We start from the raw sequence: 17,136 nt of genomic DNA on the forward strand, positions 1-17,136 counted from the left end.
TGCCAGGGCTGCTGCAAGAGGGGTCAAGCATGCGTGTCTTTGTTGTTGATAACTGCCCTGTGTGGTAAATAGCAAACAGGTCCGAGACTTCGTTACTGGGTACTTGTTCCGCAAGGCCATTTTCTTCATCTCTAGTTCAACAGCGTTATCCTTCCAGGGGAAGCGAACCGCATAACTTCCGTCAATTTTCTTCGCAGCTCTTTTAAATTCTTGAGTAACTATGTCTGACGTTGGAGTATCTTTTTCAGCCAGTATTCCCATGTGCTCCACTTTCCAAAACGCTTCGAGAAACTTTGCAAGGCCCTGTAGAAAGTCCAACCAAACAATGTTTCTATGTGTCCGGACAGTGTCCGTTATTTAGTGTTCTGATTGTTCCAGTAGTAGCCAGATCCAATAAGGCTGTCGTCCATGCAGGCATCATGTGCAAGTTTAACACTGGTGTCTTTACTGCCATAACTGCCGGGGAGGTAGAACGATGTGCCGTCACAGATATTGGGAACTTCTAGGGCCTCCACTCGAATCTGCTTTCAGTCATACCGGCTCTTTCAAAAAAGTTCCCCACAGGCTTTAACTGAAGCAGTCGACTCATGTGATCGGTCACGGCAACTTTCTTGCGTCCAAAATGTTCTTTGAGCAAGTACACAGGCCAGTTATACCGTCTTCTGCCTTGCCAAGGAACCGAGGTAGCTCTTCAAGTACTTAAATTTATCAGCGTTGGACACATGTTCATTTTTGTATATAGAACACTCGTACTGATCCCAAAAAGTTTCGCGTTCACTGCTTGGCCCAAGTGCTTGAGTATCGCCCATTGACCTATACACGCTTTCAAGTTGCGCGGCCTCGTAAAGCTGCCTCTTTCATTATTATAACATTTAAGTTGTCTTGCAGCTCTCCAACAGTCGTTGATGACTTTCGTCACGCCGGCCCTTGGTGCACTCCGCGTTTTCTTATGGCGATCCAGTCTTGCATAGGTTCTCGGTAGTAGCGGTAGAAGACGTCGGGTCTGAACGTTAGCTGCGTCAATCTTCGTAAGCGCAGCTTCTTCGGAGGCCCCTTTCGGTCAGGCCTTCGTCGTTGAAAGGCGCCAGGAGCGTTAAGAACTATTCTTTGTCTTCTTCGTATAAATTTCCAACACCATCTGGTATTTGAAGCCTCACTAGCGGTCTTGGGGATGTTGGTGGCATGCAATTGCTTAGAAAAAGCAAAGTCAAGGTTGGTGTGAGTGTCTGGTAACCAGGCGAAGATAGGTTCGCACGTGTAGCTTGGCAAGCCAAGGCAATGCTTGTGCCTGAAGGCATACAAGCTGACCCCATGTTACATAGCAAAGGCATGCTGTAGCCCACAAAAAATGCCTGAACTTGGAGCATACTTCGTTCAGAGCGATGGGATATTGCGAGATTGAATTCCCGCACTACACTCTCACTAGCTCAGAGTTGCAGGCCTCTACGGCGCAAGTACTTCGCCGTGACGGTAGCTGCACTTGTGGACGTGTCATCCGCGTACGTGCTGATATGCGCTGTGTCAGGTAGCTCGTCTGCATGGCCCACCAGTATAAAATATGGAGCTAAAGACGCCACCCTGCTAACGTCATGTCTATCAGTCTCGCCCTCCGTAGTGGACATGAAAATGGTCCGGCCACTCACTCCGACATCTTCAAGCGCTTGAAGAATCGAATAGTGCAAGACATTGTCGTAGGCACCTTTAGTATCCAGAAATATTGCACAGAAAGTACTAGGTCGATCACACCGTCAGGAGCCTCTTCGGAATCCGTTGATAAAATCAGGAAATCCACCACTTCTCTCGAGTAGCCATTCCAGTCTGTTCAGTACCATCCGCTTCGTTACTTTACCGATGCGGCCATTTCCCGGGTTTCAGCAGAGCCACAAGATGACTGCACTTCCAATTCTTAGGCACAGTCGCTGATTCCCACGTAGAGTTGTAGAGCGACAGGAGAATTTCTCGAGCTTTCACACTAAGATGAGACATCGTATGCGATCCCATCTGGTCAAGATGATATCGCAGCGTCGAGCTCGTGCATAGTGAAAGGCGCATACAGACGGTGATCACTGGATGATGATCGATCGTCAATGCAGCGGGGCATAGGGGAAGTTCCCTTATGGTGTATATGTGGAGTCATTCTTTCCTTTCCCTGGCAGTTAACGCAACGTCGAAATGTACATAATTGCAATTCATTGGGCTGCCAGTTTCATACAATCGTTAAACGACACCCTACCGAATTACAATAACCATGTCTACTCGTTTGAAAGCATTGCGTAATGATTCATTCGCGCGCGACCACTTCATGTTCGCAGATATCATTCAGTTCGTGAATCGGGGCAGCTTGCACGATGCGTCCCGTGACACTTTACTGTCCATTGTTCAGTGTGCGACGGTTCATTAGTGCTAGCGCTCTTAACCGCGGGAAAACACATTGCGCAAGCCGCCCGCGAACCGTGACGGACAAAGGTTACACGCACCTCAATGGTCTGTCGGGTGGCGCCGGGACTGCCACGGGAGACCGGCTCGAGGATCGAACTCCACGCACACCTGCACAAATTCAGGAAGTTAGTTGTTACATCAGACAATGAAACTGCCAATATGGTTATTGGTTATTCACTGCATACCAACGCGTGTCGCTGGCTGCTTCTGTTACAATCCTTAGCTTTGTACCGCGAGTTCAGTTAATTGTCGTTAGCAGTCTTGTCGAACAGGTGTCCTGACAGCCGCCTCACTGAGATCAGTCTTTCTATAGCTGTTCTAACTAGAACACTAAACTGCCTATTCCTACCTGAGGTCACACTTCTTGTATGTACTGTGTCCTAAGCTTAGCCGAGCGTCCCACAGCCCACGTGAAGTTACACTTCCTGTATGTACTGTTTCTGTCTCTGCAATTTTCTCTTTCTTCATCCTTCCAATCGCAGAAGTTGTCTATGACCAGGAAGGCAGCGCCGAAGGTAACAGCCAGCCGGAACTGGTGAACAGGCGAAACAATGCTCTGGTAGTTACAAGTATGCGAATATTTACAAAAACAATAAAAACGCCGCCTCCGTGCATTGATTGGAACGTATCATTGCGGGCGGCTCGCCCATGCGCAAATCGCCGCTTCTCTTCCTGGGAATACCAGCGAACAGCTTGCTGCGCCGATATCGCGTCAGGATTCCCTTCGACGATAAGCGAACGTAAGCGTTGACGTAGCACGCACTTTTCCCCCTCACCCGGGCGATAAGCAGCCTCACGCTCCTGGTGGCCTTTCGTAAGGCGATAACCGTGCCGCTACGTTAGCCGAGTGGGTAGAGTGTCGAGCTCGCACTCGAAAGGGCCCACGTTCGAATCCTGGGAGCCGGCAACGCGAAGAAGCCGCAGCGCCCATGGGGTTCGAAGCCCACGATCGAATCCTGGGAGCCGGCAGTGACTTGCAGGCCGCAGCGCCCATGGGGTTCGAAAGACGAGGGCCGCCACTCGGGCGTAGTGGGGGACAAGATGAGACTTTGCGGTTTTTTCCGCAAAGTCTCTTCTCGCGTCTCCACGGGTACCTGCGTGGGCAGGTGCCCGTACTTCTTTTGTTTCCTTTATTTTTCACGCCGATCGGGGCTGCCCGCGATTTTGCGCAAGCGCGTCGCGCTAGTTAAAATTCATAGTGCACGAATATCTTTGCGCCAGAGCCATACAACTCCCTCGGAGTGAAAGAATAACAGCGCGAAAAGACAAGGACGAGCAGGGGACACACATGCGTGCGTGCTGTCGTCCTTGTCTTTTTCGCGCTGTTATTCTTTCACTCCGAGGGAGTTGAATGGCTCTGGCGCAAAGATATTTGTGCACTATGAATCACATTCAACTACTGGCCATGTTCATGAGTCACTGTGCGGTAGTTCAAACTTGCGCGACGCTCATTTACTGACAGTGCACGCAAGACGCCCGTGAAAGGTGAAGAGCACGGCTGCACTCACATGCTACAGCTGGCGATAGGAGGACGTCTGGTGGCTCCGGGACTCCCATGGAAAACGGCTCGAGAACCGAACTCCTGCACGGGTTGAAATTAAATGTCACTCCGCGTGTTGGGTTCACAATACTTCATGTGAGTTCTGTAGCATTGAAGGCTTACACTATATGAAGTATATATATTTATCCCCATGGAATTATCGAGAAACAGTTTGGCAATGTCTTCATTTCGAACAGTTTTGTCGCCTGCTTTGCATTCTTTTTTTCATTTGTTTGGGTTGTCACGCGGCATAACTTCAGTATGAAATTATGCTTAACTTATTAAGTATAAGCATCCTCGCCCGTTTCCTGCAAATGCTGCTACATCGATTTATAGAATGCGTTTTTCAACGGCGAAGCTTTGTCAAAAATCTCTATGGGCAATGGACCACTTGCATACGTATTCTACTACTAAATGCGCATTTAAACCATACAGATTACCCATATCATGCCCCTAATTATCCCCAGATATAAACAAAATGCCTTGTTTAACTCGGAGAGGACGCCGGAGAAACAAACTACGAATCTCGTATGATGCACTAAAACACATGGAAAAATGAGGGTTTATAGAGCGTCGCAGCTTGTTTGCATGCTCTTGGTGTCTGAGCACGTGTCACTTTCGGACATCGCTGTTGAAAGCTTTGACGTCACAGTCACATCTCATGTGACTGTGACGCAGCGGTGACAAGGACTGCATTGAGGACTATAGACAGCCACCAGCAGCTTAGCGTGCTTGCGTGAACAAATACATGCATTATGAAAGCATATATTGGACAAAGAATTCAACAAACCGCCAGAAAATTTAGACCGTAATGGCACAGCCCCGTTTCATAGCAGCAGCTCTTTACGACTGCGAAAGAATAGTGCAGCACATACACGAGTATATATGGTAAATGCTCAAAGCAAGTTGTTTCGAACTACCAGCACACAGATGGTCGAAGCACTACTTATACCGAGCGTTCCCGCTTTCCAGAGAAGCGTGCATGGCGGCCGTACTTTGATGAGGGCGAAATGCAAAAACACTCGTGTACCTAAATGTAGGTGCACGTTCAATAAGCTCAGGCGGCCCAAATTATTCCGGAGGAGTACCTTACTGCGACCTGCCTGATAATCAAATCGTGGTTTTGGCACGTAATACACCAGAATTTTGCGGAGCACCTGACCAATGCGGTGGGCAGGCCAGCGACGCGGCAGAAGGTTGTAATAATCTCTGGAAACTAAACCTGGCAACGTTTAACAGACAAAGCTTCTTGAAGAATTATCAGGTATTGTCTGGGATATCATTGGCCTTTGTGTGGTTAGAAGAACTGGTTGGGGCAGATATCAGCATAATGCAGGATATAGAAGTGTTGGGTAGGGCAAAGTGCATGAGGCCTCAGATTTCTCTCAAATTGAAGAGAGAAAGAGTAAAATTAGTGTGTTCTTTACGTGATCTTTAGAATAGAAATAATAATTATTATAATATGCGGTTTTTTATTGGCGCGAGGCCCAGATATGGCCAAAGAGCCCCATGGCGTATTATGAATGGAGTGGACAATGAGTTGCAAATGAGCATAAAGGTTCCGTTAAGCAATGGTAGAGGCACGCGCAGTAAACATTTTGCACTGCAGATTACCTGGCCAGATGATTTGTACGGTGTTTACATCGGCTAAAACTTGAACTGGTGAAGAGGGATGTTGGGCTTCTATTTCAGGCCACTTGACAAGAACATGGAGGACTGTAAGAATGTCGCCACACCTATCACACATCGGAGGATCACTGCCAGTAAGGAGGTAAGAGTGTCTTCCATAGGTACAGGTGCCCACAAAATAACTTTCGCCGGCAGAGCGCGCCGGTGAGCAGTCTCCCTAGCAAGCTCGCCTCGCTCCCCAGTGCATCTAAACAGGTGTTGCCTTGCTCCAAAAGAATAGCGTTGTCACAGGGGGCTGCATGTCTCTAAAACGCTGTGTGCACGCGATCGGCGCCTTTTAAAGCGAAAGGCTTAACTGGCTCATTAGTCGCGGAATGTGATCATCGTCGACAACACTTTCGGTGGCAAAAATCAGAAAGCGGCGTACTACACCTCTACCGTTCAACGAATCATGTAGCTACTTGATGCTTAATTCACTTTTACAAGTATTTAAGAGTGATTCAAGAGTCCCAAAGACTAATTAAAAGTAATTAGGGTAATTAACAAGACCAAAACACAGACATACGACAGCTTTATTAAAGCGTGCTAAAGTAATCTTTTAGCAGTCCACTCAGTCCTCTTAGAAATCAATATGGGACCCCACTGAACGTTTTTTTTTCCTCACACAGCTGAACAACCCCTTGATTAGCAACGTATCACCACACTGAACGAAAAATTGAATGTTTGCGCCAACAAACGCAGACACGCGATCAAATGTTATATTACTCCCTACTATGCGATGTTCATTGTGACTGCGAGTTTGGACGAGTTGGTATAGTGCCGCATGCATAAAATTAATTCCCGTGCATGAAAATGACGTGTTGGAATGTACGCCGAGTGATGTCATTTTGAAAACTTTATTACTGCACGCAGTCATGCTTGTTAAAGGAGCCGTGGTGTGACAGTCAAAGTTCTGATCTTATTCCCAAGTAATAAATGCGGCTCGCAATATAATTGTACAAGGACTAAAATACATCGCGCAATTCGGTTGAAAAGTGCGCTACAGTGCTATTTATAGGCGAGTTGCGGCGCTAGCCCACATGAAAGGTAAGCAATGAATTCATAGTTTCTCTTTGGGCGAAATACTCAGATATGCAAGACATTAGGCATAATGAAAAGTAGAGCACGGTGAACTGATCACCACTCAGTTATAAACGCTCATGGATGCTATCCAGAAAGCATGACTATCGCTTAGAATGAATGCAGATTCCGACGAGAATACGCCACAAGGATTACGCGTGCGTTTAGCGATTGCGCTGTAGGCCACGATTCCCCCCCTCTGTGTTGTTCCTCTTAGCAGCGCTAAGAGGGACAAACCGCAAGTTTTTTTTTTATGCACTAGGGAGGGAGCGAGGCTAGGGATGCCGCGCACGTGCAGACCACGGTTGTATTTTCCCGCGGGTGTGCTCCGCCGACGAGCGGCCACCGGTCTGGCGTTCCGAGTTATTTTGTGGGCACCTGTACATCCTATCCTTAATCTGCAAAGAAGTAACTTCCGTGTTCTGCTCCGATATGTTGTAGCTTATTTGACATATTTATGACAGCTTTATAACATACTTCCGCAACTCATGGCGCAAGAACGCCTTTAGTTCTGTGGGAGGATCAGCTACGTTTGTGTCGGTATATTCAAAAGTTGCTGACGTGGCACTTTCGTCTGCGGCTACATTGCCTTTTATGCCTCTATGTCTAGGTACACAACATACTGGCACCTGTCGGTAGTGGGTCGAGGGCAAGAGTGGCTCGAACCCAAAAGAACGAAGAAGACCGCGTGGGACCACGCGACCTCGAAGAGCGCGTTTCGTTCTGCGCTCTCGTAGCTCACATAGTACCATAGCTCTGAGGGTTGCGGCCAAGGATTGAGTAGTTGATGACTCGTTTTTGTTTGTTAAATGTTTTAGTAGAGCATTTGTTGTATAATAAGCGCATTTTTGCTAATCAGACCACACAGATGCCATTTTCGTCACCAGGGCCAGGAGCTTTCCTCTGGTCCGCCTCTATTTCCTCGCAGGATTTACCTGTGGATTTGTTTCTGCGCAACGGCGTCAGATCAGTTCCCGTGGCTATCGTCCCAACCAATGAATGGCATCACACGGATGAAGAACCCGAAAGCGATTCAGGCGGAACTGTGATCGGCGACAGCCAATTTCCTGAATATCACAGAGGTCCGCCAGTTCGGCAGAGGAGGTATTCTATGCTTTTCCGCAGACCAACAGAAATTAAGGCATGGCCCCTAATCTATCGAGTGGAACCTTTATCCCCTCGTCCTCTCCAATGTGTAAAGTTTTGGCGTTACGGACGCACTATGAAAGGATGTAGGTCTGCTCCCAGGTGCCGAGTTAGTGGTGAATGAAGGCGATTTGGAATGAAGCAATGAAGATTATTTGAATTGCTCGGCAAGGACATGAGAGCATGAGAAATACAAATCCTAGAAATCGATGATCGAAGACGTTGTTCTCGTCAAGAAGCCATAGCTGAAATGCAGGCTAGATCACAGTGATACGCAGCTGTCACAATGTCATACAATGGCCACGGAAGCGTCTCTTTCAATTTCTATTGCTGATGCTGTCGAAAGGGCAATGGAGAAGGCCATGGATCGCCTAGCTGGAAACCTTTGCGAGTCCTTGTCACAAATCCGAACTAACCAGATGGCACAGATATTCGGCACAGCAGAAGTTGCATAACTTCGCAAACTACTGAGTGTCCACGACCATCAAATGAAGAGGTAGCTTCTAAACTCACGTCCGAAGATGATCAAACCATCTATTGATGTAAACAAGAATCACAGTGAAGGCATCAATGAGGATGCACAAAGCTCAGATGAAATGGACATGGACCTCCGATCGCTAGATCCCCTCTGTCGAAAACAGCCACTACACTTATTCACTCAAAGACCAAACAATACCTGAAAGACAATAAATTGCAAGACCGTAGAGGCTTGGGCTAGTCGGTACATACTCGAGAGGGAAACAGCGCGAAAAAAGAAGACAAGAAGGGAGACACACACCAGCGCTGGAGTTCACACATAGAAAATGTAGCATCTAAGGCAAAGCGTGCTTTAGGTATACTAAGCAGACTCAGCAACCGAAAATATGGGCTACGTAGGGACGTTCTCATAATGATATACAAAATGTACACGCGCCCAATATTGGAATTTGTCTGTGTATTGTTCTCGGGAAGCCCTGCGCCTGTGACTAGAGCTCCCTAGGTTTGTAGCAAACAATTAGACGATCTGAATATGTCTTTATCAACGATTCAAACTCATTCTTTCTTGCTCATTGGCCACGTTTTCACACCCCACAGATTATTTTTGTATAAAAGCAATTAGATAGTTTAAATGTGAAAATTCGAGACGTTATTTCATCATATGACTCAAATCAGAATTTAGAGATTAAATTCTATGAAATTTTTCCACAAAACCCTAAGTTTCATTTAATCAGGTTATTAAATAATATGTTGCAACAAATAACATAACAGTCACTGACGCTTCGCTTGGCTGATCATTCTCCTTAAAACTGGTAGATTTTACTCCTGTATTTGAAGCTGAGCTCTTAGCAATGATTCTAGCTCTGCGAAAACTCGCTTTAAATAGATCCAGTGCGGTTATTATAACAAATTACCTTTCTGTCTGTACTGCGCTTACAGCTTCAACCAATTAACCAGCTCTAAAGACGTTTCTAACATTAGCTCCCCCCCCCCCCCCCCCCGCTAAATCTTGTGAAATTATTATGGGTACCAGGACACTGGATTACATTTCAATGAAATGGCCGATTTGCTTGCTAGGGTATGCTGACGCATCCCTGAATGGACCGATAATCTATCGGCCCGTGCAGTGCTCTAACCGGTACACGGGTCTCGACGACGTTTCATGGCACAGTGTTTCGAAGACGTCGAAGAATGGATGGTTGATTTCGAGCGCGTGGCCGCCTTCAACGAATGGAACGACACGGCAAAACTGAGACACCTCTACTTCTACCTGGAGGATGTCGCGCGTACGTGGTTTCAGAACCGCGAGGAGCAACTGACGTCGTGGCGCGAGTTTTGTCGTCAGCTTCTGGAGACATACACCAGTGCTGATCGCCACGAACGAGCGGAACGAGCGATTGAGGCCCGCGTCCAGTTGCCAAACGAAACTGTGACCACATATATTGAAGACATGACGCGCCTCTTCAGACGAGCTGATCCAAGAATGACGGAGGAGAAGTAGTTATGACATCTGATGCGCGGGTTCAAGGAGCAGCTATTTGCTGGTCTCGTACGGAGCCCTCCGAAGGCGGTCGCGGAGTTCTTGTGACCATGTAAAACCATGTGGCCGTGACAATGTAAAAGGTGCTTCTGCATCGGTCGAACCTGTATGAGCGGCAAGGGAACAGCATGTCTGCTGCTGACATTTTCACGGCCATAGGAAGCAACAGTGACTGTCTGCTTGAAGAGTTCCAAAGGCCGCCGTAACACCGCACCCTACGCTAAGCTCCATGGCAAGTATTATGAAGGGCGAGCTGCACCAGGCGCTGCGTGACACCTTGCCTCCTGATAACGCTGCGGCAGTGCGACCTACGCGGAACCCTAAAGCGCCCTGCTTCCACTCCGCCGCTGTTCGTTCGTGCTCTTCCTACAGTCGGCGCAGCCGATATCGCACGCTGCCGCCCTTTGCTCATGCCGCTCCAGTTGCCCATCGCTCGGAGCAATCGGTTCACTATGTCGACGACAGACGCACGCCCACTCGGAAGTCGGATGTTGGGCACACACCCGATCACCGACCTCTGTGCTTCCACTGCCGTGAACTGGCCACTTGTACCGCCAGTGCCCATACCGGCGCCTGCTATACTTCGCGTTTCCTGCAAATACTGCTACCGCAATTTATAGAATGTGTTATAAACTTTGTCAAAACCTTTAAGCTTTTTCAAAAACCTGTATGGGTTTCCTTTGTAGCTCCGTGATACAAGTCGGCTGGATGACGTTTTGTCCTGTCTTGAACGTTACACTCCACCTTGCGGATTGTCATATTTTCATCTATGGTGTGTCTGTCCGCGGTGCAAGTTGGACAACCAGCAGTGGACGATAGTACAAGTCTTGCGATAAGAAACATCGTGATTACCCATGCCTATTGGGCATGCAGCGGTGCATTCGATTACAGAACTTGTAATACCGTATATACTCGACTAAGGGCCGGATTGCAAACTAGCCAGCCCAGTATTCGAAAAAGAATGTTGAAATAAATCATTCGAAGGCTGAAGAGAGCGTCGCAGCTTGTTTGCATGATCTCGGACTCTGAGCACGTGTCATTTTCGGACATCACTGTGAAAAGCTTTGACGTCACAGTCATATCTCACGTCATGTAGGGCACCGAGATCGACTATCAATGAGTATGCTACTGAGCGGTGACAAGAACTCTATTGAGGGCTATAGACAGCCACCAGCAGCTTGGCGTGCTTGCCTGAACAAATCTATGCATTATGAAAGCAACAGCGATCGCTCTTTTTGGACAAATAAATCGTGAATCAACAAACCGCCAGAAAAATGAAACCTTAATGGTGCACCTCTTTACGATTGCGAAAAAAAAATAGTGCGGCTCTTAGACGAATACATATGGTAAATGCTCAAAGCAAGTTGTTTCCAGCTACCAGTACACACATGGCCGAAGCCTACAACCCGTAACGCGCAGCCGTACTTTGATGGGGGCAATTTAGGTGCGCAACAAAAGCTCAGGCGGTCCAACTTAATCCGGAGTGCGACCTGCCTCACAATCAGATCGTGGTTTTGGCACGTAATATCCCAGAATTTGGCAATTATCTCTTCCAATTAACCTGTGGCCCTGAGTCCCCAGCGGCCACGGAGCACCTGACCAATGCGGTGGTCAGGCCTGCGACGCGGCAGAAGGTTCTAACAATCTCTGGAAACTGAACCCGGCAACGTTTAACAGACGAACCCTCTCGAGTGAGGTTATATTAGCACAGCAGCTAATCCTGCTGCCCGATAATTCTCACTAAGGCCAATAATATCCCAGACAATGACTGATAATTCTTGAAGAATTATCAGGCATTGTCTGAGATATTATTGGCCTTAGTGAGGCTAGAAGAGCTGGTTGGGAATATGCAGTGCAGACTAACGGCCACGCCTCTGCTACACAGGTCTTCCGGATGAGAGAGAATGCGGGGTAGGATTTCTAATTCATAAGGACATGACGGGCAACATAGATGAATCCTACAGCATTGATGAAAAGGTAGGAGTCGTCGTAATAAAGCTAAATAGGATATATAGGTTAGAGGTGGGGCATGCCTACGCTCGAACAAATGGAATAGTTTTATGAATGTTGAATTAGCAATGAGAAAGGTACAAACACCATAGGTACTGTAGTCATGGGCGACATCAAATCAATAGTGGGGGGAAATCAGGCTGGGCAACAAGCAGTAGTCAACCACGGCATATTTCCGAGGAGCAGTAGAGGAGAGATGTTGGTAGAATTCGCGGAAACGAATAGACTCCAAATAATGAATATCTTCTACAGGAAAAGGACCTGTAAAAGCCCTAACGGAGAAACAAGAGAGAGAGAGAGGTAAGAACTTAATTGATTTCCGGTAGATTTCTGGGCTGGACGCCCACCTAGGAGTCTGCGGAGAGACCCTGTCTCCTGGCAGCTTCCTCGGCCTGCTGGATCCATGCCTGAACTGAGCAGCGCAGTCCGCCAACGCGCCCGAAGGCCCTCATTGGAGGCCGCGACCCCAGTATTGCTGATTAATGCTGGACATGATCTAGTGTGGCTCTGGTGTTACAATACTGTCATAGATTGGTTGTATATAATTCGGGGTATATAAGTTCATGATGACGGGGTTCGTGTATGTTCGTGTTTGTAGCTGCGGCATTGAACGGACTGGGTGCGATTGAGCTTGGGGTGAGGCGGTGGATACTCCCGCCTTTGCATTCAATAATGTTGAGTAATTTCGCAGATTTTAGTGAGTCGATCGTCCCATTCACACACCGCCGCGGAGGAGTCCGTTCGGGTGGCTGCTTCTTCGAACGCGGCTGGGAACGTGAGACCTCGAGTTACGTTGTGCGCCACCTCATTTGGACTGAACTCCGGTTAATCTAGAGGTGTGTGGGCTAGAATCCAGAGGATTTGTACGTAATATCCAGAATTTGTCTGCCTCTTAAGTTTTGCCTGTATTAAGGATTCGCAATGCCTCGGGGGAGATTCTGCCGTTGGCGTAGTTTCGCACAGCCGTTTGCGAGTCGCTGATGATATATGAGGTATTGGTGTGAGTTTCTACGTGTCTTGTGGCGATTTGTGTGTGTGGTCTACGATCGCAGCTGTGAAGCGGTGACGGTCCCGATAGCGTGTTGCATCGACAAATGACGCTTCGTCGTTGTGACCAAAAATCTTAGTCATGGCTTTGGCTCTACTGACGGGTCTGCCCTCGTTGTGTTCGGAGTGCATGTTCTTGGGTATCGGTGGAACTGTGAGTTTAGTTCGGATATCGCGTGGTATGTCATGTCTGTCGCCGTGTTGGGTGTGGTAAGAGATGACTAGATTCTCGAGTATCTGGCGGCCATTTGGATATTTGTTGCGCATCGACAAGCTCCTCGAGGGTCTTATGTAATCCCAGTTTAAGGAGGAGGTCTGTGCTGGCGTGTTGCGGCAATCCTAGTGCTTGTTTGTGTATTCGCCTAATGAATCTGTTGAGTTTCGCCTTTTCTGCGACGAACCATCGGTGATAGGCTGCCGCATACGTGATCTGGCTGAATACGAATGATTGGATGGGGCGGAGGATGCTAGCCTCTTTCATGCCATTGTGTTTATTTGTGATGTGTTTAATAAGGCGCATCGTCTTCGATACTTTTGCATCAATGTTGCGCACTGTCTCGCCATTCGTGCCCTTACTCTCGATGATCAGTCCTAACCCTTTAATTTTATCCACGGTTGGTATGATGCCACCGTCGCTTGTCGTGAGTGTTATATCGGCGTGTGTCTGTGCTTGGTGATGTTGTTTGGGTTTGGGCGACAGAGCAATAGCTCGGATTTCTCCGCCGAACAGGATAGTCCCGTCCCTTGCAGATACCGTTCTACTGTGTCAGTCGCCTCCTGTAGTATTTGTTATATGGATCCATCACTGCCGTCGCATACCCAGAGGGTGATATCATCGGCGGCATAGACAGTGTGATGGAGTCCGGGGATTGTCTGTAGGTCTTGCGAAACGCAGACGGAGAAACACATGTAACCTTCCTGCTTGCTGCTTCAAACATGTAAAGCATATCTGCCCCATTCGGCGCCTTGTACTCAGATTTACGGGAAGCATTGTTATAGATAAATAAAAAATAGTAAACTGCAACGCAACATTCCATTCAAGTTTCCGCTTTCCTCGCACAACAGAATGGTAATTGGTAGGGGGTCATTTACTGCGGTCGGACCTCGAGCGCCGAAAACGGTTTTAGTTATTCATTCTATATGCTAATCTTTGGCCATGAGCCGTACGTGGAATTTCTTTTCCAGTCGATACTTCAATAAAGAAAGAAAAAAGAAAGGAAAGGAAATAAAGCCTGCGCGGTAGCCTAATTAGTGGCTATATAGTGGATACGGCATTGCGTTGCTAAACTGGAGCTCGCGGGTTCAATTCAGGTCGCGGAATTTGATGGGAACGAAATGACAACAGACTCGTGTACTTCTATTTAGGTGCACGTTAAAGAACCCCAGGTGTGTGTGTGTGTCTAAACTTTATTTAAAGAGGTCCGGAGGCTCGACTTAAGCCGAGGCGGGCCGCTCCCACGTTGGCACTGTTAGGCCAAGCCCTTCAGCGACATCATGGGCCCTCTGGACAGCCCTTAGTTGGTCTTGAAGCAATGGGCTTTGTATTCTTTTTTCCCATCGAGTCCATTCTTCCAGGAGGCTGGGAAGAGTTGCGGGGCCCCCCGCGAGCATACGTTTGATTTCAATGATGCCATTACAATCATTACATTCCTTCCTAATCTCTCTCTCCGGATATATTTTGTTAATGTGGTATGTTGGGGTTGGTTAATGGGGTATGTACCCGTTTGCAATAAGCGCAGCGAGACTGCCTGAGCCCTGTTTAGTTTTGAGTGTGACAATGGGAAATGCCTGCGTCCTAGATAGTAATGTTTGGTAATCTCATTATAGGTTATTAAATGATCTCTATATTCCCCGGACTGATGGTGAACGGCTCGGTTATGGCTGTCACGGTTAGCAAGTCCTCGTGCCAAATCATGCGCAACCTCGTTGAGGTTTACCTGAGTTTCGTCCACTTTCCCCATATGCGCAGGAAACCATCGGATTTCTGTTCTCCTAATCCTGTTTTTTTTTTTTTTTTTCAAAGAGTTTTGCTGCAACTCCAGCTACGTAGCCTTTATCAAAACTTTTTATAGCGGCTTTTGAATCACTGTAAATGAAGGCCCACTTATTACTCCTGATGGCTAGAGCAATTGCCACTTGTTCCGCCACCATGGGTTCCTTGGAAAAAATAGTGATAGCGTCTTGCACCTTTCCTTGAGAATTTGATACAATGCCGTTGAATTGTATCAGTGGCAGAAAGCTTCTTTACCTTTCACCCAGGCAGCATCAACTTTAGCTGCCAGTTGTTTCTGCTGTTCTATCTCCTGCAACAGGGCTTTAGCTCTTGCCTTTCTCCTTTTGTCATTGTATTCTGGATGCATGTTTCTGGGGAGAGAGTTGGTTCTGATCCTATCCCTAACTTCAGTATTTAATTCCACTTCAGCCTCTATTGGGCTCCTTGATCTATTAAGTTCTACACCTATTGTCTGTAATATCTTTCTGCCAGCTCGTGTTTTGTTTTTTTCAATATTTCGTGTTGCGCTAGCTGTTGGGCCTCAGCGATTTCTTCCATTGTGTTGTGAACCCCTAGACTCATGAGCTTGTCAGTTGCAGCGGTACTCGGTATCCCTAGGGCTATTTTAACAAGTTTCCTGATCATGGCATTGAGTTTGTTAAGTTCTGCCTGTTTCTATTCGAATAATCCGGCTACGTAAGTGAAGTGGCAAAAAGCATAAGAATGTATTAGCCTCAAAGCACTGTCTTCCCCCAAGCCTCTGTGTCTGTTAGTAATTCTCCTTAGTAACCTAATGACTTCATCTGTTTTGTTCGAGATATGCTGTATTGTACTATAATTGGCATTGTTTTCTTCTATGCGATAACCAAGAATCTTGATTTTTTTCAACTAGCCTGATTGCGGATCCTTCATGAGATTGCGGATCCTTCACGCTCTTGACTCCTCTTCCGGAATGTAGCCTCTTGGTTTACGACCTTTTCTGCGATGTTTAATGACCAAGAGTTCCGACTTGGCCGCCGAGCATTTCAGTCCCATGTCTTTCAGTGCGTTCTCCACAACGTATACACTTTCCTGTAGTCTGGTCACTGTCTGTCCAACATTACCCTTGGCACTCCAAATGGTTATGTCGTATCCTCGATCTATATCCTCGATTTTCTCTAAATTACTTGCAACCTTATACATTGCTAAATTGAATAACATGGCCGAGAGCACAGCTCCTTGTGGAGTGCCCCTGTTTCCCAAATTCTTGGCTTCTGACTTAAGTTCTCCCATGATGAGGTGTGCTGTTCTGTTTCTAAGAAAGTCCTTAATCATGTTGAAAAGCCTCTTATCTAACCCCATCTCCGAGAGAACGTCAAGGATTGCCTTATGTTTTAAACGATCAAAAGCTTTTTCCACATCCACACCTAGAAGAGCTTTCGTGTGCCTTGGACTGGCCTGTACGAGTTGGTGTTTGATTAAGAGCATAGCATCCTGGGTTGACAACCCGGGCCGAAAGCCAATGAGGTTGTACGGGAGGATGTCCTTCTGCTCAACGTATTTCGTGACCCGATTTAGGATGACATGTTCCATAGCTTTGCCTAGACATGACGTCAAAGAAATAGGACGGAGGTTGTCCAGAGTTAATTGTTTGCCTGGCTTAGGTATGTGGATAGTATTTGCCACCCTCCATTCCTCTGGGTATATCCTCTTCCTCCAACATTTATTAAAATGTTCAGTTAGGGAAGAAATTGATTCATTATCCACATTTCTTTAAATTCTGTTAGTCATTCCATCAGGTTCAACTGCGTATCTACCATTAAGACTGTGAAGAGCCAGCTCAAATCAAGCCTCAATCAAATGCGCCAGTCTGCTGTCCATAGCCTCAATATTTTCATCTGTCTTGATTTCCTTAGAGGCCTCTTTGACGTCCTCTCTGAGCTAGTTAACCCATGTTTGAAACGACTCCTTCTTTGTACCTAAATGCCCCCCTTTCCCTCTTTTCGCCCTGACTTTCCTAAACTGGTCCCAGTCCGTGAATTTGAATATTATAGTTTCCTGTCTCGGTAGGTCTATGGTTATGTGAAGGATATAATAATCACTACTGAGATCAATGTTCGAGTTTTCCCAATTAGCTCCTCCTAAGTTATTAACAAAAGTGAGATCTAGTGTGGAGTCCCTGCATGTGGACGTGCCACAACGGGTGGGGTACGCCGG

At 47.1% G+C, this 17,136-nt stretch overlaps 1 protein-coding gene across 1 annotated transcript in view; it reads right to left on the reverse strand.

Moving 5' to 3' along the window:
• Positions 1-353: 353 nt before the first annotated feature.
• The window catches only part of LOC125941349 (uncharacterized), a 63,663-nt gene continuing 46,880 nt past the window's right edge, over positions 354-17,136 (reverse strand). The window contains exons 2-4 of the mRNA XM_049658395.1: positions 3,948-4,021; positions 2,478-2,547; positions 354-456 (exon numbers count right to left, since the gene is read on the reverse strand). Coding sequence (XP_049514352.1) covers positions 354-456; positions 2,478-2,547; positions 3,948-4,021 — 247 coding nt within the window. The remainder of the gene's footprint in view (positions 457-2,477; positions 2,548-3,947; positions 4,022-17,136) is intronic.

This window comes from Dermacentor silvarum, chromosome 11 (assembly GCF_013339745.2).
Source record: "Dermacentor silvarum isolate Dsil-2018 chromosome 11, BIME_Dsil_1.4, whole genome shotgun sequence".
In the NCBI taxonomy this organism is placed as follows: Eukaryota; Metazoa; Arthropoda; class Arachnida; order Ixodida; family Ixodidae; genus Dermacentor; species Dermacentor silvarum.